The following is a 22,556-nucleotide window of genomic DNA, read 5'->3' as shown; positions in this document are numbered from 1 at the left end:
TGAAAGTTCACTCACCTATAAGGGCCGGGCCATCTAAGTATGATAGGAAAAAAAGGTACGAAGGGAAAACAACCATAGAGAAAAGCATTGACAATGGAATGGATAACCAATTTCATGGAAGAAGTACAAATAGTAGAAGGAACCAAATTGTTAAGAAAAAGTTGTGACAAATTAAATTGAATACTTCTTGTCTTGGTAAGTCAGCCATGATAAGCGGTCCATCCATGCAATAATCAAGAAATATGATAAGGGCAACACGAAATAGAGGACGCTTTGGATATAAATTGGAAGCCAAATGTTGGAAGATTCGCAAATGACCATTTTGCAATTCCAAGAGATAACATGCTCCCATGGGAGCATATTATTCACTCTCTTGATTAAAACCTTATCTAGGGGCATTTCTAGGGCCTCAAATTTTAGGGATTTTTCATTTCAACCTAGCCGCAGGACTCCAAAATAATAAAAAAAAAAATAAAATAAAACCCAAGATTGAAAGAAGAATGATCCTAAGTGTTAGGGAACTTGAAATCCAAATTTTCTTTGATTGAAATGACCACCTCATGATTCTAAAGCGGACCCCAAATTTCACAACGAAAAAAAATCTTCAAAGTAGCTCTTTTGCTTCAGTAAGTAAATGCACATGTGCTCCCCCATAGGACGGCATTATCTTTTGTAATCTATGTATCATAGGCATTCCCAAAGGGCGGGTACTCCAAAATTAGATTATATCATGGAAACTTACATACAGTGAGGACCACCGCATTTCTACATTTACAGTCCCCGAAGTATAAAGCATAAATCTTAAGGATGGATGCAAATAGGTAGTCCAATCTAAAGACAATTGAAACTCACATTCCAAATGTTTTTTTAACAGAATTATTATTTTGAATTTTCAAATTTATTTATTTTTTCATATTCATGATCTCCATGTTAGAGATCACATGTCCTTAAAAATTAGGTCCAAAAATCCATCATAAAAATAGATTCTTAAGAGGTGACTCATTTCTACATGGGTGTGTCCTCGCATAATCCTGAGGTAATTCACTATAGATGTTATTTGAGGAAATACATCCAATAACGCCGCATTTCCTTTTAACAAATTGTGCTTAAAACACAGGTAAAGATTAATAGCAACTCCGAAATTTTGCAAGGAAACAAGCGTGTGATCGAAGAAACAGCGTTCTAAGATTCAGGTTCTCCAATTTATAATGAAAATTTGTGACTAATGATCACAAGTCAAAATTCACATTAAGAACGCCTACAATAAGGCTTGGATCATTAGAAGAATACAAGGTTTTTTTTTTTTTTTTTTTATTGTCAATACAATGAGAGTATTGACTCATGATTCCTTCTCCTTAACCTTGTATGGGTGTTTCTGATAGATGGTTATGCTGCTGATCACAAAAGGAAATGCCGACAAACAGTACAAGGACGGTGGAATGCCGTCGAAAATGAATTGCAGAAGGGCTGTGACCAACAATGCAGAAACAATGACAAAACCCTGCAGTATAAAAAGCAAGTGTTATATACACAACAGAGCTTAGTATCAGAGAGAAACTTAATTAGCAAGGAAACATAACAAATGAATTTGTATGAGAGAGAATTGTAACACCCGAGAAAGTAAAATGCAAAACTACACCAAAGCGCTGGATTTAGAATGGCAAAATGCAACAAGCTAAAAAAGCCCAACAAATTTAATAGTTTTAAAAAGACATGCAGAACAGCCACCAGTTTTTAAAAAGGTGCAAATATTTCCCCTGAAAATGAAAGGTAACTCTCTTTCTCCACACACCGCCAGCATCTCTCTCTCTCTTACACACACACACACAAAAGAACACAAATCCAGCAATTTTCTTCGTCACCACTGTATAGTAGGAATGGGGTTAAGTTCAAGGTGGTAGCACCACTTGTGACTCAGCTACCAGTTTCGATTTCTTTTCCTAACAATGCTAGCCCCTTTCGAAAACTACTAACAGTTACATAAATTGCTAACCCACTACTAACAGTTAACATTCAAAAAATAAAAAATAAATAAACCACCACCGTATGGTCCCACTAGCAACTGTTGGAGGGAGAGTGAGAGCAGAACTCCTATCAGAGAGAGAGAGAGGTAGCACTTCTAGCAGAAGGGTAATTTTTGCAATCCTATCGCTCTGGTTCTTTCGCTTTCCAATTGGCAGCAGATTTCTACCCTATTGCTTACTGAAAGTTTAAACTGGTGGCCTTTCAGGTCTAATAGATGAGATTCCATGACATTCTACATTATCTGTAAAAAAAAAAGCCAGATCAATTGATATATAAGAGGTTGAATTACCTTCATGACGCCCCCAGCATGGGTGGTAACAAGTCCGACAAGGATCCCACCTATGGCATTAGTTAGAACTGGTATCTGAGAAAAAAGTAAACTGCTCATTGTGAGAGAAAATGGATAATAAAGTGCGGTGTTCTAATTCAGTTGCTTGGCAGACCAAATTTCTAAAGGAAAGATTGATTTGTCCAGAGAGAGACAGAGGGAGGGAGGGAGGGAGGGAGGGATGGGGAGAGAGTGAGAGAGGGAGAGAGAGCGGGGGGAAGAGAGAGAGAGAGAGAGATCCATTCGACGTTATTTGTTCCATTGATCTCGCGTTTTCAGACAAGCAATCTTAATAGAAATATTACAACTGTGTGAGAATGATAAATTAAGAAGGTATCTACTATTGGTAGGATAAAAAAAGTGATTACAAAGAATGCTCACTCTCATTTCTGTATCCTTCCATGTATATACAAATTTCAAACATAACTGTTTACTCTCCAACATTACTATTTCAAATTCTTGCCCATTAAAACTATCCAACCAAACCAAATTGGCCTGATCTAGTTGGGGCAAGCCTGATAGACCAACTTCTGCCTAGTTTGCTACAAGTTAGTATCAAAAAGAGTAATCTTCACATTTATCTAGCGTTCATATGTGAATAACATTGGAACGTTTCTTGTTCTTTCGCTAATAAGGCCAATTGCCAGTATTAAGAGGAGGGGCTGAGGTCCTACATGAGTTGTTGAGGTAGAGTGCATTAATTTGATATTTTTTTTTTTCAAAAGAATACATGTACTTCGGGTAATTCATTGGATATAGACAATAAGCCATCTCTTTTAAGCAACCTTTCTCTAGACAACCAATTAGCTGCCTCGGCACTTCTAAAACCATGTAGGAAGGACATTATCAGAGTGATCATTCCCAAATGTTTGCCAATCTCCTAGGGTACACCATCTTGCTTTTTTCCCATCTGATCACATTTGGCAAGTCATACTTTGCAAAAAGAGGCCCAGACAGCAAAGGGTTGCCCTCTGCCATCAGCCAGAGGTCCAGGCATCCAATGAGTCACATCCAACTCTAGTGACTGATAAAAGTCTAAGGCTGGTCAAAAGGGCAAACATCGCAGGCAAGTTGGCATCTTTGAACCAAAGTATTTGGTCTAATTCTCTAATACATCCTACACATCTGAACTGTCTCTGCATATACCTATACCCAAAGAGGACTAGGATTATCACATCAACTGGCATCAAAATTAAGTGCCAGAATGCACAGAGGCCACTTCCAGGGAAGGATTTGCAAGCCAGGGCTCCACAACGAAGTCCAAAACTTTGATGGTTGATCCTGTTAATATCCTTCTGGACATGATCAAGAAATAAGCACATCCCCAACTTTGGCCAAAACATAGTGCAGAGTTGAGGAATATGTGTTAAATTTTTTTGATTGTTTCTTTCATCGAAGTGCCCTAAGAACTGTCAAAGGGACACAAATTCCATAAAATCTGACCTTTCTAGTGAAAAACATTGAATGCCCAGCAGCCAAGGAGATCAAGAACCAAGGTCGGTATGACTCTTAGTGACGTAAAAACTAGTGTAGAAGATCCCCCAAATAAATAATAGCAATAATAATATGAGCCAAATTGCTCCTATTTATAAGTATTTGATGACACTTCCCCAAATGTGTTCCAAGAAAGTTACTCACCAAATAAGTAAATAATCTCCACAAATAACCCAAACAGAAGTTAAGCAGCTTCATAAATGAGATTCTTAAGCCTAGCTCACTGCCTCGGATCATCATCATCGGAGCCTTATCCCAACTATGTGAGATACATAAATGCCAATACCTTCTTCTATACCTAGAGAACCAAAAAAGACAAGACCCAGAGGATTGGCTCTACAGCCATAAAAGTTCAATTTCTGGACCATTTGTCTGGGGATCTACCTCATAAACTTTAGACCTTCTCATGTTGATGTTCTTAAACACACTGCCCCCCATCCCCATCTGACCTTCTCATGTTGATGTTCTTAAACCTTGAGAAACAAAAGAATGTTCACAAGGGATTCTAAATTTTTCTATTTTCAGGGAAACTTTGCTTGTCCATCTTTACATGCTTACATTTATTATCTCTATATCTCTTCATCCATCATGTATATTCATTGGAACTCTTTCTGATGTCATGTTCTTGGCAAGGTGGATATTCTAGAGTCCAATAATCCCGCATAAACTACAGGGTAGGTCTATTGTACCACATCTAGGTAGAACACTGTATTACCGAGTTAGAACAACCAGCCTGCAATATGAAAGCATTCAGAGAAGTTGTTCCCAGAGAAATAAGCATTTATTTAGAGTTACTTATCAGGACAGAAAACGAAAACATGAAGAAATAACATGGTGACATTATAATAACAAGAATATTGAGAGTCTTAATTCTTACCAGTGTAAATGGAGTCCAACCATGAAAAAAACCATGCTGCCTGAAGGCTTGGCCATCTGGAGACTTATAGGTACTTGCTAACAAGCATAAGCTTCCAATGAATGACATCTCCACAGTCATCAAGTATGAGCTGTGTTTCTTCACCTGCACAAGAGGATAGCCATCGTTAACAGAACAGAGAAAATATATGCCATACGGGTAACGAAGACATGACATCCATGAAATGGTGAAAATTAAAAGCTAACCTGTGAAGCCCACTGACATAGAGAAGAAGCCAGACCAGAGAGCACAGAAGCAACCAAAATAGGAACAATTCCATGGAAGAAAACTTGATCAGGGTTAGCACCACCAGAGCTTCCACCAGAGCCTTCTCCAATGCTAATCAACAGTGCAGCAATGATCAATAGGACCAAGGCACCAATTTGCTGAACTGACTGCTTTTGCCTGCAAGTTGCACCCAGCAAATATGGCACAATCAGAGACACTAGATAACCTTCTGAACCTGCCTGCAAGCATAATTGATTCAACAGGCTTGCATCAGCCTATGAAATGGAGCTGCAGATAATCGCACAAAGCACAACAAAAGCATACAATCTCTCAAAGAAAAAACAATATAAAAGCACAAAGTTGCTCCTAGATTTTAGATTTAAGATTTTTGGGCTTCATAAATAATATTATAAAAAAGTTTAAGTTTTTCAGATTATATTAGAGGCATGTAAGCCCTGTAGATGGAAGGTCTTCCACATGACCCAACACCTACAAAATGCAGAAGTAGAGCAAAAGAAAGATAAGATCCATTTGACATTTATAATATTGCATGATGTGCACTGTGCACTAAGAGATAGTTGCCAAAAGGCATAACATATAGGGAATAGGGTGACCACAATATGACATGATTAACTGTTCATCTACCGGATATAAATAATAATAATAAGAATAATAATGAAATGATCCAGAATTTATGATCAGGTAAAATAATGAGGAAATGGAATGTTGTGAGAAAATGTATGGAAATGCTGGGAACATTAGGGCCCAAAAAGTACTTTGAAATTCAATGGATATCAAGGGAATGCCAATAAATAAACGAAGAATGGAAGAACACATGTAAAATTGAGAGAAATGCAAGTGAGATTTGGGGAAAACACAACTGAAATGTGGAGAAGTGTTCTAGGTGCAGCAAAATTACGTCTCCGACAAATTTGTGAAACAATATAGTAACAGTTCTTAAAAAGTACTTCCTGCCTACAATCGAGGGTCCATGCAGATATGCACTGAGCATTATGAGAAACTGTAAAGAGAAGGAACTATCTTGAAGTTTGAGAAGGATGGATGATGCTTACATTTTCATTTCACGGTATCACAAAAAAGTAATCCTTAGAACCATGAGTAGCCATTTCTTCAACATAACATAATTATTCACCATCATTCATTTTTCTTTTCTTGTTGATTGGCATTTTCCCCATCATTTGTGGAGTGTGTTACTAATGCAATCCTTTTAGTGCAGATTGGTCAACTCAATTCTCTTTCCGAACCATTAAAAGAAATTCAAAGATTACTTCATTCACAAGAAGTTCCCATGCACTATAGGACATAAGGAAATAATTATTGAATTGTTTCTCTTAAGAAGTAAGCAAGATACAAGATGTCACACACAATAGACGAACAGAATTTATAAGGTCACAGACCAACCAAAGTAACTTAAGCACAGGACCAGCACTTCAAAACCCTGCAACCAGTAAAGATGAAATCCTTATAAAGACTGCAAGGTTTTGATTCTTGGGTTTCATACGCTTAGCTCACAGCATATTGGTTACTTATATTTGCCCAGAATCCCGACGATTGTTTGCAAGACTGTCATGGGTAACCATGAACAGTATGTCAGCTCAGAATGCGTACCCCAACATAAGATACATGAATAATGCCGTGAAGAATAGCTTTGTCTGGTTGAGCATTGAGAAAGTAAGAGAATCAAGGTTCTTGTATGAAATTTGCAACAAGCTATTTTGCAAGGCATATATTGCTGCTGGAAGACCTGAGGCAGTCAATGAACCGGTCAAAGTCCACTGCCTATAGAAACTTCTCAAAGGACCTTCCTTTGCAAGAAGGAACAGTGCGCATATAACCTGCAAGTAAAAAAAATATGAACATATAACAACATTGCATATGCCCTGAAGGCAAGTGTTGGAGCACTTACAATACCTTTGCAACTTCACATGCCAGAACAGATGAAGTCACAATAACGTCCTTTCTGTCACAAAAGCAAATCAATACCAGATAAATTGAAAGGTTGAAAGATATAGTACAGAAAAATGATAATTTCCATGCAAAATTTATCTGTACAAGATAAGAAATTAACGATAAATAACAATGTTTATTTCGACCAAATCATATCTGACAACAGGCAACTGCCAATATTGGAACACTGAAATATCTATACATGCAACCCTCAGGAATAATTGATTTTTTGCTGATGTTTCATGGATTTCCCAGCTATGTTGTCCTAATCTCAAAGACTCAGTTTTCAATTAATCTTTTTGGCCCTTGTGTCATCATCACTAGTCATAGTGAACCCATTCATTTCCTTTTTCTTTTCTCTGTTGATATTTCTACAACCCTTCACTTTACAAAACTGACGCTTGACCACTGAGGTATAGAGACTGTCTTATCATAGAAAAAAAGGTGATCAAAAAGAAAATTAAACTAAGAAAATAATTACTGTAAGGATGATGCCGACAAGCACTTCTAGCTGATTTTGATAAGATGGGTTAAAAAATGAACCCCCTTTTCTTTCTCCAAGAACCATTCACACCCACCAGGAAATAGTCACTTTTACAAGACATAGTTTATCCAGAAAATTGATTGCAGTCATATTTACAAGAAGATACAGACAATGAAATCAAGCTAGTCATCAAGAATAACAACAATCGACTCAAGCAGTATTCATCAAGAATAATGGGAAATTCAAGATCCATAATTTCCTAAGTTAATTACACTTCTGTCATGCATGCGTGGACCAAGATAATAATATCTAACCCTAAAATTGCAGTGTGCACCAATCAATCAAACAAACTGAACTTCGCCAATGCAGTTAAAAAAAAAAAAATTCATTAAGGGAATCTACATCCTCACAAGTTTAATGTATCAAAATCAATAAAATCCTCAATATAATTTATAATCACAAAGACTCCTTTAGAGGAGTTACACATGGTAAATGTAGAAAATAAAAAGAAGAAAATAAAATGGTTCAAATAATTAGAAATTTAGCTCAATCCCATAAAAATTGGAGAAACATGGGGCAAAGTACAGAGTATTGAACAATAACATTCTAACAATACATAGCGAAAAGATTACAAACGATTGAAGAATAGCGCACATCAAAACCAAATAAAATGGGGAAAAAGGGAAAAATACATAGAATTGAAGAAGATATACATCCATAACCAAACCAAAAAATTGGAAGAGAAAATGAAAGAAATGCCAAAGAATTACAAAATTTACCCAGCAAAGCGCTTCGACAACAATGGCTGAGCACCGTACTGTAAGGTGAGCAGCATCAAGTAAATCCATATCTTAGGGGTCACACCCTGCTCTCTATTTTTCACTTCCATCATCAAAAAAGGCAATAATTTTGCCCAAGAGTTTTACGGTGGTTTCAATCAACTGTTACATATAAAAAATAACACGAATCACGATACCAGAAACCAGAAGTGAAGAGAGAGAAAGCCGGGAAAAAATGGCAACGAGAAGTGAAGAAGAGAGAGAGAGAGAGAGAACGCGCAATTCAAGAAGGATAGTAGGGAGAATCTCGTAGTTTTATTCTTTTTATGGGAATTTTAGCAGGCTTTTGTACAGTGCGTGTTAAGTGGGTTATAGCATGGGGAGGATATTGCTTTGAAATTTTGAATATTGGAAAGGGACATAACTTACTGAATATGCACGAGTTGCAATGGACCCGGATCCGACTTAGTACCCGCCCGTGATATCAGATACGGGTTGGGTATGGGTCGAGCATATGACTTGGATTCAAATACTAGGGTCCAGGTCTAATTGGATCCAACCCGTATCCGTAAACTGTTAGAGATAAAATACTTTAACTTATGCTTTATTCATTTGGGTGTATTAAATATCGGATATAATTAGAACTAGTAGTCGTGTTTAGATATTAAATGACAAATCATACAGCTTGAAATCTAATAGCGGATGATTGTGACCTTGTTGCCAATAATACAAGTATATGATGGTAAAAAAAGGGGCAAAAAAAAAACAAACTCATAGTGAGGTTGACAATGGACCTGAGACTCGATGGGTACGAGTATGGGTCCAATTTTTGGACTCGACAGGTCAGGTCCAAGTCTAAAACCTGGATAAAAATCTATTTCGGTCTGAGTCCGGGTCTAGCCAAACTCGACCCATACCTGACTCGTTGCCACCCCTATGAATATGGTACATTGGTACCCTTGTAAGCGGGTTATAGTTACGCTTTGGCCCATGGGTTTTGCAGCCCAAGCCCGCAAGATCTTGTTTTCTCTCCGGTTGTCACCATCAATAAGGTGCCATTTGATAAGTGTTGCTGCTCATTTTTCTGGATTCTACGAAGAAGGTAAAACTTGATATACTAAAAGCTGGGAACCATGTTTAATAACTTGCGGTGTTGGTAGTTTCGTTTGTTCTGTATTTGGAAAGCTGGAAATTGTCTGTCTTAACCGTTAATTATGTGTTTCATTGATATGACGTGTGAAATGTATATTTAAAATAAAATTTTCTTACTACAACCCATCTAATGTTTTCTTATTAATTGTGTTTCTTCAAGCTATCCTATATGACTTTAAAATACGTATATAGATTCAAAGAATACTTTATTGTATATGAAGACTTCATAAAGGTGCCCCTCTTATTCTACCAACATTTACATCCTTAAGAAACAAAATTGGTTTTCTTATGACCAAAATTTCACTGTAGCCTTCAAAAGCAAACATATTCCAATTGCTTAATAAATCGACATTTAAGTTTCAAAGCTAACCATTTTACTTAACCATCACACCAATACATTACAAAAGATAAGTATGTCTCCGTATTAAAAGTAACAGGAAATCCGTCACTTGAACAGAGAGAGTGAGATGACAAACTTATACACTAGCGATTTCGACATCTTCAATATGCATCCCAAATTTGTGTCCCCTCAATTGTACCTCAAAATTATCTGCTGACCTACTTTGGGAGTTCAACTCCTCAAGTTCTTCACCTTCATATTTGTTTTCTTCTTCATCTCTTGTTCGCAACTCGAGATTTTTCCTCACTTGTCTAAGAACTCGACTTTTAAGGGTAGCAATGGGTTGTGTCGGGTCGGGTGGCAACGAGTTAGGTCTAGGTCTGGGTCCGGCTGGATTCAGTGATGAAAAGTCCTAGATGTGAATTTCCTAGGCATTTTTCTCTTTCCCTAGGGTGCTTTCATTTAATTAGGATCATTAACTTAAAGATCGACGATGAAGGACTCATTTTCGCCATCTAATCCGAGCCTAAGGGTTTGGCTTTTCAAGTTATTAATTTCTTTTTTATTATTTTCCATTATTGTTTGATATGCGTTATCGTTTTCTTTAGTTATGTAGCTCTATTTTCTTCATTAGATCTGATATTCATAATTTCTTTGTTATTTTCCTTCTTTCTCTTTGTTAGATTTTATTTTATTTTATTTTATTATTTTCCTTAGTTTGTCATTATTTATCTTTATTTGCTTCAATAGATTTATTGGTCTTGCTTTCTTTTATTTCAATTTCTTTTCTTTTGTGTTTATTATGGATTTCACATTGCCTAAGATAAGCTCGATTGCATAGTTACAAAGAATATTTCTTTTAAGGCTGCTTTATCTGTAGATCTGAATTTGACGGGACCCACTTCTATAGACTCATTTAAACAATTAAGCTGGCGTACGATCTCAAATGGATCAAATTTCTTTTAGTTTGGTCGATACTATATTCGCATGTAGATACTGCAAAACCATCCCACCCTACTAGTATATATGTGAAACACATGTCGAAGTTAAATGCAGCCAAAACATTCTAAGATAGCTCCCTCTTCCAATTACGGTATCGTTGTTGCAATGACTTTGGAAACCTAAGCAGGAATTTAGGTCCCATCCAATGCTCCAACACAATCCTAATATGACAATCCCAATTAAGTAATTTAAATAATACCATCATCACTTATTAAATCTAAAATAATATATACAATGTTTACCTTGAAAAATGGGAAGAATTTCTTTTTCATTCTCATTGAGCTATGTGTGTTTTTTGAGATAGAGACGACAAAACATGGAGCCAACTGCGATATTGCATTTAGGACCTTATTGAATTAATAATTAATAATCTGCCTAGGATGTTGAAATTGAATATGCATAACCCTATTACGCTCATTAGGTGCAAATGTATTTAGGAATATGATAACTTGTTCTTCTACTATCATATATTGAGAATTACAAAGTAGACCGCCTTCTTTTAAAATTCTACACAATCCTATAAAGGCATCCATGCCCATTCCCAGTAAATTGAAGTAATTGTTTTCATAGGATTTTAGTAAAAATAAATGTGGCACCAGTAAAATAACATGTGTGCGCTAGACTCCTCGATATTAGGTAGGTTTAGTAGTTCGAGGCACAACATAAGGTTATTACATATGCAACATAATATCTTACATAGATATCATATAGCTCAAATTGAATCCATATGGGCAAATTAACATACATTCCAAATACATAGAGAGTCCATTTCAATTATACCCATCTGGATGTAAATATGACATATTATACATGTAAACATCCACAAAAACCCATCATAATACTAAGTTATAGGTTCACTGATGTTACCCATGATGCCTCAAGAATCCAAATCATGAGTGAAAAAACACTTTTAATACATCAAAACCCATTTTTCAAAAAGCATTAACATCTCATATTCTACAAATGAGTTAAAAGACAACCAACCATAATTGAAAGAGTGGTTCACAAAATCCAACCATATTTGCCATATGTCAACTTCAAAAAACATGAGCATTGAGTTGCAGATTTTCAAAACAACAAAGCTTCAAAGCAAAGCTCCTAGAAATACTATTATTTACATGAATATCCACATCCACTAATATCCACAAAGACAAGAAAAAAAAATTATTATGATGCACTTAACTATCCACATCCACATAACATCCCATCCACTAATAATATCCATATATTTATAATATATATATATATATATATATATGGTGTGGTTTCTATAAGGTTGCAGCCTTAAACAATCCAATTAAGGTGCACCTCCAAATTTAATCATAACATGTAATTTTAAACTCCAAAAAAAAATGTTTAAAATCAAGTAGATCGATAAACATATGAAAATCTTAAGAATGGATGGACAAGATAATGTGTTGCAAGATGCAATATTTATGGGACTCAAAATCTTGAAAATCGATGCCGAGATGATCAATTAGAGGGTTTTTCAACACTAAAACAACATTTTCCGATGGATTTTTTAGGTGCATCTTTAATTGTACATTTAAGGTTGCAACCTTATATAAACTTTTTTCGCACACACACACATACATAGTGATTTCGCCTATAGGCTCATCACCATCCAAAAAAATCAGATGGCGTGGATAAAACGACCACCACGGAGTCCGTGACATTCGAAAATTCACACAGAAGCATCATGGACATTGTGTCGTTCGTTGCGGGTAACATAGCAATAGCAAGTTCATGGCTGGGCAAAATACTATTCATTTTTTGCCTATAGGTGTTTTTAACATTTTTCCATATATATATATATGGAAAAGTTTATATAGAGCCGAAGCTCTAAACAATCAAATTTGAGCCTCCCTAAAAAATTTCACTAAAAGAGGTTGTTTTGATGCACGGATATCTTCAAATTGATTATCTCGACATCAAGATGCAGGCACATGAGAAAAAAATGGATCGTAAGTTTTGGAAATAGTGTATTTTGTGACGTTTTTTTAGACCGTCAATTTTCAGTTTGTGTAGATATGTTGATCTACACTATTTTTTAAGCTTTAAACTTTATAAATAACTATGAAAATATATTTTAAGGCTATCACAAAGATTTCCAATAAGGAAACCACATTTCTCGACACTATTTGAAGGTAGGATCTAATTTGATTGTTTAGAGCCTAGGCTCTATACAAACCGCACCTATATATATATATAATGATACTATAAAATCCTCCTACACTCATCTGAATATGACCCCAAAGGATCACCACTAAAATTTGATGCAGATGTCTAGAAGAGATTTAAATTCACCGGGAGACCTGCTCAGCACCAAGTTGCCAGGTCATAACTTGTGCCCCTCTCTCTCTATTACTTTACCTTTCAATTTATAACTCTATCTTTATCTCGTGCCTTCTCTCTCTCTCTCTCTCTCTCTCTCTCTCTCTATTACTTTACCTTTCAATTTATAACTCTATCTTTATCCTGTACCCCCTCTCTCTCTCTCTCTCTCTCTCTCTCTCTCTCCATTTCTCCTTACCATAACACAAAATGTCTCCATTTCACTTAATCAGGAAGCAAAAGGAAAGTAGCTTCTCTAATGTGTATTTTCTCTCTCTAACTCCCACTTACTTTACTAATCTATCCATTGCCTCTGCTCTTGTCCCCCCAAATCTCTAGGTATTGTGCTTGTACTTTGTGATGCTTGCGCTTTGTGATACATTTGCAAAGAAGCAAGTAATATGTATATTAGCTTTGTACTTCTTAAAGCATTGATGTCAAAAGTAGTTTCTGCAACATCGATTCATGGCACGAATGAGCAATCAGGCCTCTGTTTATTGTTGTTTTCCTACATTCTGATGGTGGTTTTTGTATGTGATTTCTTGTAATTTCCAGTGAGGTGTTGATATCTTGTTTGCTAAAATTATGGGCTAGGGTTATTGTGCTGAAATGAGTCGAGATGGTAGCCAAAACTTAATTCTAGGTTCACATAAATGGCAAGGTCCTAAGCCATAATTTCATGTTCAAGAACCCTAATTTTGAAGTAGCTTTCTGTAATAGGTACTTTCTCTTCCTAAGATGCCACTGATTGGGAAATGACTATATCACAAGACTATAGGCATCCATATATCTGTATGTATGCAGCTATTTTTTGAGCTCACCGCTGAATTTGACGCTTCAATTTATTTTACATTTAATTTTAGAATATGACACTTTCCTCGAAGATCTTATGGATTTTATTTTCCATCTTATTTTTTCTTCATTTACATATCTCTTGTCGAAAGCTTGAGCAATTATGTTGGAGTTGCAATATGTTGCAATTTCTCAAATAAATTGTGATATGACCACCACCCAAAGAGATAATAATCAATAATGTAATAAATTACTTATTTATTAGTTGTTTTTTGTTTGATTTCTCCAAGATGTACACCGATCTTACCATCAAAAGAAAAACGATATGTATTGATCTTTGAAAAATTCATTTTGGTCTAACACATTTAGTTTATTGATGTTGTTTATATAACAAAGCCGGCTCCTGAAATTTATAAAAAGGCATTTAGTGGCATTTGTCCACACCCTGCAATTCATATGCATTAAGTGTTCTTAGGAAGTTATAAAAGGTGATTTTTTTTCCTTTTCTATATTGAATTTGTTATTGTTATGGTGGTATAGAGTATGACACATGATACGTCTTTTGAACTATACATCTTTTTCTAGTTGAATTGATCGAGTTTGCTAATTATCTCTAAAGTCTAAATATTTCTAGCACACTTCATTGTGTCATTCTCATTCCATGCTGCTGATCCAAAAAGAACCACCAAAAATGCTTTAAGATTTCCTCCTAACCATGGAGGCAACCATTGAGGATCATCCCTTATGGTACAGTGCCAATGCAGAAGAAATTGACAATGTTATCGAGGTAATGAGTGCTTCAGAATTGGTTAGTTTTTTTGTTCGTGTTGAAGTTTGACCAATATTTTTTGTTCTTATTGAAGTCTGACCAATCATTTGAATGACAACTGGTACCTATAAAAAGTCCATATGCACCAGTGGAATTACATGTAAAATGGAGCAATAATGATGGTTCTAGGTAGGTTAGTGTTATAAACACTTGTAGTGAGGAAGATGAAAATGGAAGATTGTGAAGCTTGAATGCAAATGAAGGAAATATTTGTTGTGAACCATTTGTGGGTATGAAATTTTCATCTAAGGAAGAAGCAAAATTATTATATAATAAATATGTGAGGCGAATGGGTTTTAGCATGCACATGAGAAATACAAAAAAAAACACAACATGATAGGGTCGTGCGCTCTCGTAGATATCTATGTTCAAGAGAATGATTTCGTTCAAGGAAAGTTGATATTGAAAAACCTACTCGGAAGGTACTAGACACAAGAACTGGTTGCAAAGAAATGATAAAAAGATATTGATAAGTGGATTGTTACACGGTTTGAGAGAGTCTACAAACATGATTTTGTGAGCCCAAGCAAGGTGCGTTGTCTCCGATTGCATCATGATGTTTTTGAATGTAAGAGAAGTATTATAGATACTTTTCATAATGTTGGGATTCCTACTAATAAGATTATGAATGTCTTTAGAGTAGAATTTGATAGAGATTGTAATTTAGGTCTAATAGATCGTGATTGTAGAAATGAGCTTAGAAAGCTTAAAAAGAAAAACCTTGACGAGGATGCTCAATTGCTCTTAAATTATTTAAAGCACATGCAAAGTGAAAATCCTTCCTTCTTTATGCAATTAATGTAACTGACGATGGCCATTTAGCAAATATTTTTTAGGTTGATGCTAGGTCAAGGAATGCATATCAATGTTTTGGGGATGTAGTGTTTTTTGATAGAACCTATAAAACTAATCTCCTCTCCTTGTTTCAACGAGCGAAGGGAAGCCGCATCTCGCTCTTGGCCAATCTCTACCAATGAACTATTGACTTACGCATTGGCTACGGTCTAGATCCTGATCCTTCGTTTAGGGGACAACAAGCGGCGGACTAGAGAGCTTCAGAATTCAATCGCATTTAAAATGCCTTTTTCCCCTTTTACAGGAATCAACCACCATAAAAATTCTACCTTATTTGGGTGTGCATTTTTAGGAGATGAAACTGAATCGTCATTTGTTTGGCTATTTGAGACATGACTTTTAACAATGTATGGCAAACATTCAATTACAATAATTACCGACCAAGACAATGTCATGTAAGGAGCTATTGCTCGTGTATTCCCGAACCGTATCCACAGATTTTACAAATGACACATCTTAAAAAAGGTCAATGAGAAGTTGGGTAGCATTTGTGCAAAACATCCTACTTTTGTAAGGGAGTTCCTTAATTGTATTAATTGGACTGAAACAATTGAAGAGTTCGAGAGTTCATGGGGATTGATTATTGATAAGTATGAGCTAGAGGAAAATAACTTGCTAGCATCATTATATGATATTTGACATCAATGGATACCAGTCTACTTGCGTGATACAGTCTTTGTAAATTGCTCTACTACCTAGCAAAGTGAAAGTATGAATCTTTTTTTCATGAGTTTTTTAACTCTCAAACGACCCTAAAAGATAACTCTCAAACGACCCTGAAAGAATTTGTTTTTAAATATGAAGAGGCCCTTGATCGCCGATACACCGATGAATCCTATTTAGATCGTCTCACTTCTTATTCTACACCAACTTTGAACATGACTACCTATAGAGAAACAAGCAGCAGATGCTTATACCAAGACAAAGGTCCTTAAGTTTCAAAAGGAACTTGATGAAGTGATATCAATTGTGGTAAATAAAATTGAGGAGGATGGGTCAATCAATACATACAAGTTGACAACATATGAAATTTAATAAAAAATATATAGTTGTATTTGATGTCTCCAAAATCAAAGCAACTTGTAGCTGTAAAATGTTTGAATTTTTTGGGTGCCGTTGTAGACATATGTTAACTGTATTCCATTGTGAGCATGTTTAAGAAATCCCATCTCAATACATTTTGATCCGATGGATAAGAAATGTAAAGAAATAATCCTTATTAAATGAGCATAAAAAATGAGTGTTGGAAAATTCCATGGATTCTCTATTCTCATGATTCAACTATTTAAGTCGCGAAGCAATTAGCTTTGCAGAGATTGGGGCAAAATCTGCACGTGTTTTTGATGTGGTGTAGTTAGGATTTCAAGAATTGAGGCAAATAGCTATCCATGAGGAAAGTATTAAAAATGCAACGCAAGTTTGCCCTATAGGTAATGAAAGTAACATGGGCATAGCTATGACAACAAGTGAAATAAATCTAGATTGTTCAACAAGTGATATTATATTGTAAAATTCATTGCTGGCAACAATAAAGGGATGTCCTTCGACCATAAGAATTAAAGCACCATGAGATAAGAACCCGCGGAAGCTTGTTACATATCATATGTGCAACAAAGTGGGACATAATTCATGTACTTGTTCATTGTCAAAAAGTAGTGATTCATACCTTGCAGGGGTAAAATATTGATTATGTTGTAAATATTGATTACCTTATACTCTCTTTATCTACTTTTTTCTAACTCTCACCACTTGTATGACAAAATATTTGGTTTTTTTAACTTACTTTGTAGATTTCAACAATAAATGCTATGACCACGGGTTAGTCTTCGAATGCTATGATTCAAGATTATAGTGGTGCCTTTTAGGTAAGCTTTTACTATTGTGGTACTCTTTCCAATGACATACATACAAGCTAGTTAAATGTATTTTGTTTCATATTATCATTTATTTTGTATATATCTATGATTTATTTTGGCCATGACATTTGGAACTTCTTAGTGATAACCTATTATATATTGCTTGGTGATGATTTTTTACTCTTTATATGTGGTTTGATGCAACCACAACATTTTGTTTCGACCCTTGTGGATGAGTTCTACTTTTGTTATGGAGCTACTCATTGGAAGAGCCTAGCTCAGCATCCGATGTTCTCGCTAAAGAGGGAGCAACACAAGTCAAGAAACATGAGAACTTCTCATTCATATTTTAGATGTACAGCATTTTTTGAGCCCCTTTGAGGGTTTTTGTATAGAGCAACCTCTTTGTGGGCTGCTTAACACTTGTAAATGGCACTAGCAATTTTTTCTTGTTGCGGTACCACTTTATAAAAAAACCATAGAGAATGAGAGTTACATGTTGAAATTTGATGTGTATATCTTCGCCTCCACCCTCAAGTATCATGAGTGTGGATGGTCTCTCTCTCTACATATTGTCATTGGACATTCTAGATTGGATTGAAATTATTGACAATGAGTACTTAACCAAGTTTCAAATAGTAAATGAACAAAAATGGTAAACCATATCCAAAGTCATTTATTCCATATAGAAATAGGAGAAAACAATTGTGCAAGGCTGGAAACAAAGTGTCAACTTATTTGATAAGAGCATAATAATGTCCCCTTGATAGCTCACAAAGACTATATGATGCTTATAATTCTTCTTTGTTATACATATGGTACAACTTGGTAAGTATAGCTTGTCACATAGATAATGCAAGTCTCATGATAATAAAGGGATCACCTTTATAATGCAAGTTTTGTAAGCCTAGTGGAAAATTTGGGACTCTGCATAGAAAAATACAAGGTTACAAAAATACGTTTTAGACCATATTTTTCGGTATTTTTGTAAGTCGAATTATGATTTTTTTTTTCTCTTGCTCTCACTCTCTCTCTACGTACATGACTTGTACTACATCATATCCGTAACATTGCATCTCATTAGATAACAAAAAAGTTTACAAAGCTAGATAATGAAAGTTAAATACAAATTCTCCAATAATTGATTAAATAATATTTTAGAATACGTAAAAACAAGGTGTTCCATACAATTCACATTTTTACACTCAATATGGGACATAAAAGTTCAATTGGCTGTTCTATACAATTGAACAAAAATGTCAACATCCAGGGCCTTCTCTAGCCCCTGTAATTCCACCCCAAGTTTGGATGTTATCTTCTACTCGAAAAGCCTGAAACAAAGTAACCAAACATTTGAATCAGTCGCTTATGTCAATAGTAAAACAATGGAATAAAAATCACAGATGCAATAATTAGACAATCCAAAATTCTGGCCTAAATATAAGGGGCTCAAGTATTACCATGTCAATTAGGATTTCCTTGAAATAAGTCCAAGAGGCAATGAGTTATAGTGCTTTGCACACAAATAGTTCAATAATACCTAGATAGTTCCCATTATTAGTTAAGGCATGATCTAGGGTATTTACAATTTTAATTTCAACTTGCAGCTAGGATATATCTTTTGATTGAATTATATTTTCAAGAGGGGCCATACTCACCTGTAAAGCATGTTCAATGTCACATACAAAATAATAGCTATTACGGACAGCCTTCCACGTGAATTCTTTGAAGAAATTCAGTAAACTAAATATGTTGTACCAAAATGAATTCTTCGAAGATCAGTGCATATCATTTTTTTTTTATGGCAAGATCGGTGTATGTTTTGGAGAAAGTAAACAAAAAATAACTAATAAATAAGTAGTTTATTACATTATTGGTTATTATCTCTTTGGGTGGTGGTCATATCACAATTTATTTGAGAAATTGCAACATATTGCAAATCCAACATAATTGCTCGAGCTTCCACCAAGAGATGTGTGAATGAAGAAAAAATAAGATGGAAAATAAAGTCCATAAGATCTTCAAGGAAAATGTCATATTCCGAAATTAGATGTAAAATAAATTGAAGAGTCAAATTCAGAGGTGAGGTCGAAAAATAGTTGCACATATTTAAATATATGGATGCCTATAGTCCTGTGATATGATCATTTCCCAATAAGTGGCATCTTAGAGAGAGAAAACTACTTCAAAATTAGGGTTCTTGAACATGAAATTATGGACTCATTTCAGCACAATAACCCTAGCCCATAATTTTAGCAAACAAGATATCAACACCTCACTGGAAATTACAAGAAATCACATACAAAAACCACCATCAGAATGTAGGAAAACAACAATAAACAGAGGCCTGATTGCTCATCCGTGCCATGAATCGATGTTGCAGAAACTACTTTTGACATCAATGCTTTAAGAAGCACAAAGCTAATATACATATTACTTGCTTCTTTGTAAATGTATCATCACAAAGCACAAGCACAATACCGAGAGATTTGGGGAGATATATATATATATATATATATATATATATAGAGAGAGAGAGAGAGAGAGAGAGAGAGAGAGAGAGAGAGAGAGAGAGAGAGAGAGTATTATCGACATAAACATCCACATCCATTGAGATGCGCAAATACAAAATAATAAATATTAATCTATGTAAATGTCCACATACATACCATTGTCCACTTCTATTGAGATGTACAAAGACAATAAAGTACATTCATTCATGCAAAACATCCACAAATACAAGAAAAAAATGTAACCATCCATATAAATAATTACAAAGATATGAAAAGAAATTATCTCACTAGTATGATAGGGATTTAAGATCCACTGTTCAAAACAAATCCACAACAAGTAGCTTACATGTAACTAATCCTAGGGGACGTGGGTCTGCAACCACAGCGTATGATACAACAGATCAATGGATAAGAATATGCATGCATTCATAAGTTCTGCAAACAAGTTAGCAACCTTGATGTAGAATTGTGAATCAATCCTTCATCTTTGTAAATATCAGACACAACTTTCATGCATCGTGTCGAGAAGAGGACCGAGTGATCCAACATCCTATCCATTGAAGTTGATAATGACTCTTGCAGAAGTCAATTATTATCCTATTGACATGGTCTCTTGCCTCCTAGGAGCCCCCCATTGTAGAGGACTGACCATGAATCCTCTTCTTTTTGCTAAAGGAGCAACCATTGACATCCTTGTCAGTGGAAGTTGATATTTCCTATGTACCTACTGCCTCCTCCTCTACCTCTTAAGGCATCCAATTCAATTCCTCACGATCCAGGTCGGGCTTATTATCCCCTTTGGGCTGAGATCTTGGGTCAGCACCATCATATATCATATATAGGAGGGAAGCTCTTGCTCATGTACTTTGATGCCCAATTGTATCTCTGTGATTAAATGAACATACAGACACAAGTTTCATAAAGAACAATACTATGAAAAATTAGTTCGTATAGTGTGTACCTCACAATATTCCTCCCATATTGGCCAGTTCGCAATGACCCTCATCTTATCCTCATTCCAACCAAACTCGAATTTCCCAAGTAGTCTTTAATCTTGCATATGAAGTTTTAAAAGTTCGTAATCTATTTTTTATTCTTGTATTATTGATCGCTAGACCATCCTACTCATAATCACACGTGTAATTCTTGCCCAAGCCTCCCTAGAAAATACCCTATTCATCCTCAATTTTTTTCACACAAATTATTATTTACTTCTAGAAGTTTATCATCTTGTGGAGCCATCCATTGATAATTTCTTCCAGCGTAATAAGAACTCATTCCTAGATGGTCATCAACAATTAAATATGCTACATAATAATACATGGCAATCATACAAATTGACCATTTTACATTTACTAAATACTCACATATTATAATATAATATCATTCATCTATATAAAGCACATTCCAATCACAGAAGAAACCATAGCTATACCAATGCTTATTCACTAGCTAAATACTTTAGCATAATACGTAAGTTTTCATCTAGATGAACCAAAATACATTATCTAAATAAAGAAACCATATCCACAGTAGCTTATAGTTACTAGATAGAGATGGACCTATTGAACCAGTATAGAAGTTTTTCATAATTACATCAAATACTTTTGATAAGGATTAATACAAAAATAATCGTAGGTCACACGTAAGATACATAAAACTTGTTGCACGCTCCGTAATGCATCAATAATTGCATCTTGAGTAAATATTTTGATTTGTATTGACCATGACATGCTCTTGCGATTGCTATGATTGAATCCTCTGTGCTATGCTACAATTCCTTGAGCTTTCATTATAGCTCAACCCTTTAATATAATCATTGCACCACTGAGAAATGTACGTTGTGGATACCTGTGGTATGATATACCAGGGTTTGTTTGAGAACTTAACATAGTAGTATCGCATGGTAAGTAGCAACAAGGACATGTACGTCTTGAATATCTTCCATTATTTGTTGAGGCCAATAACATTTTAATGGTTGTCTAAAAAGCACTAAGCTAATACGTTTAAGACCCTTAATTTATGGGCCACTAAACATATCACATTAAGTACTATTCAATAACAAAATGCAAGGTCTTAGATGATTATATATGAAATTTCTAGGCATAGGGTCTTAGGTGTAGACATATCCGTCAATATACATTTCAAGAATTCAATCCATCTAAACTTTAGGCAAATGGCAAGCCATAAGATGGGAGAAAACTATAAACTGATGCAAGAAAGTCATATAGTAACTTAATTGTTGACGGATGGTTCTAAAAGAAATATGCAGTTTAGTTTGCATTTTCAAAGAAAGGCTAAACAAAAAAAGTAGATTAACTTTATTTGTTTAATAGAACAAGTTCAAGGGCTTGAACCTTTGATCATTCTCACACAAATTGGGTGTCTTACTATTGAGATCAAAGTAAGATTGGAAACTATAAGCTTAGAACTTCGAAATGAGTTTATGATCCCTCCAACATGAGATTTGGAACATGAGTCACGTGGTTATGGAGAGTTTTATTTTGTCGACCACATTTAATAGTAATTAATGCTGATTGGGCGCCATTGCCAATGGGGCAAAAGCTGGTGCAAGGGGCGACGAAATTTTAAGGGCCTAGATTGCATAAAAAACCACCTATGTTGATCATAAAACTATTTTTTCTATAAATAGAGGGCTCC

The 22,556-nt window shown here is 35.2% G+C and overlaps 1 protein-coding gene across 3 annotated transcripts; it reads right to left on the bottom strand.

Moving 5' to 3' along the window:
* Positions 1-1,163: 1,163 nt before the first annotated feature.
* Positions 1,164-8,662, bottom strand: LOC18439580 (Nucleotide-sugar transporter family protein). 3 transcript variants are annotated; one of them, XR_016054041.1, is made up of 7 exons: positions 8,223-8,601; positions 6,924-6,972; positions 6,621-6,847; positions 4,970-5,168; positions 4,725-4,868; positions 2,315-2,405; positions 1,164-1,501 (listed from the first exon to the last, which is right to left on the bottom strand). XR_016054041.1 is itself a non-coding variant. In XM_006849745.4 (7 exons), exons 1-7 carry the CDS (start codon positions 8,333-8,335, stop codon positions 1,340-1,342), a joined length of 969 nt encoding a protein of 322 aa, XP_006849808.2. In that variant the 5' UTR covers positions 8,336-8,662; the 3' UTR covers positions 1,164-1,339. The 3 variants fall into 3 exon arrangements, 2 of the variants coding, with proteins under 2 accessions (XP_006849808.2, XP_088720894.1); XM_006849745.4 differs by having other exon boundaries at positions 2,315-2,389; positions 8,223-8,662; XM_088864768.1 differs by lacking the exon at positions 6,621-6,847 and having other exon boundaries at positions 2,315-2,389; positions 4,970-5,230; positions 8,223-8,589.
* Between the last annotated feature and the right edge of the window lie 13,894 nt (positions 8,663-22,556).

This window comes from Amborella trichopoda, chromosome 4, assembly GCF_054954075.1.
Source record: "Amborella trichopoda isolate Santa Cruz 75 chromosome 4, AtrichopodaSantaCruz75HAP2 v2.0, whole genome shotgun sequence".
Classification (NCBI taxonomy): domain Eukaryota; kingdom Viridiplantae; phylum Streptophyta; class Magnoliopsida; order Amborellales; family Amborellaceae; genus Amborella; species Amborella trichopoda.
The sequence above is the reverse complement of the archived record's forward strand: the minus strand, read 5'-3'. Positions and strand labels throughout refer to the sequence as shown.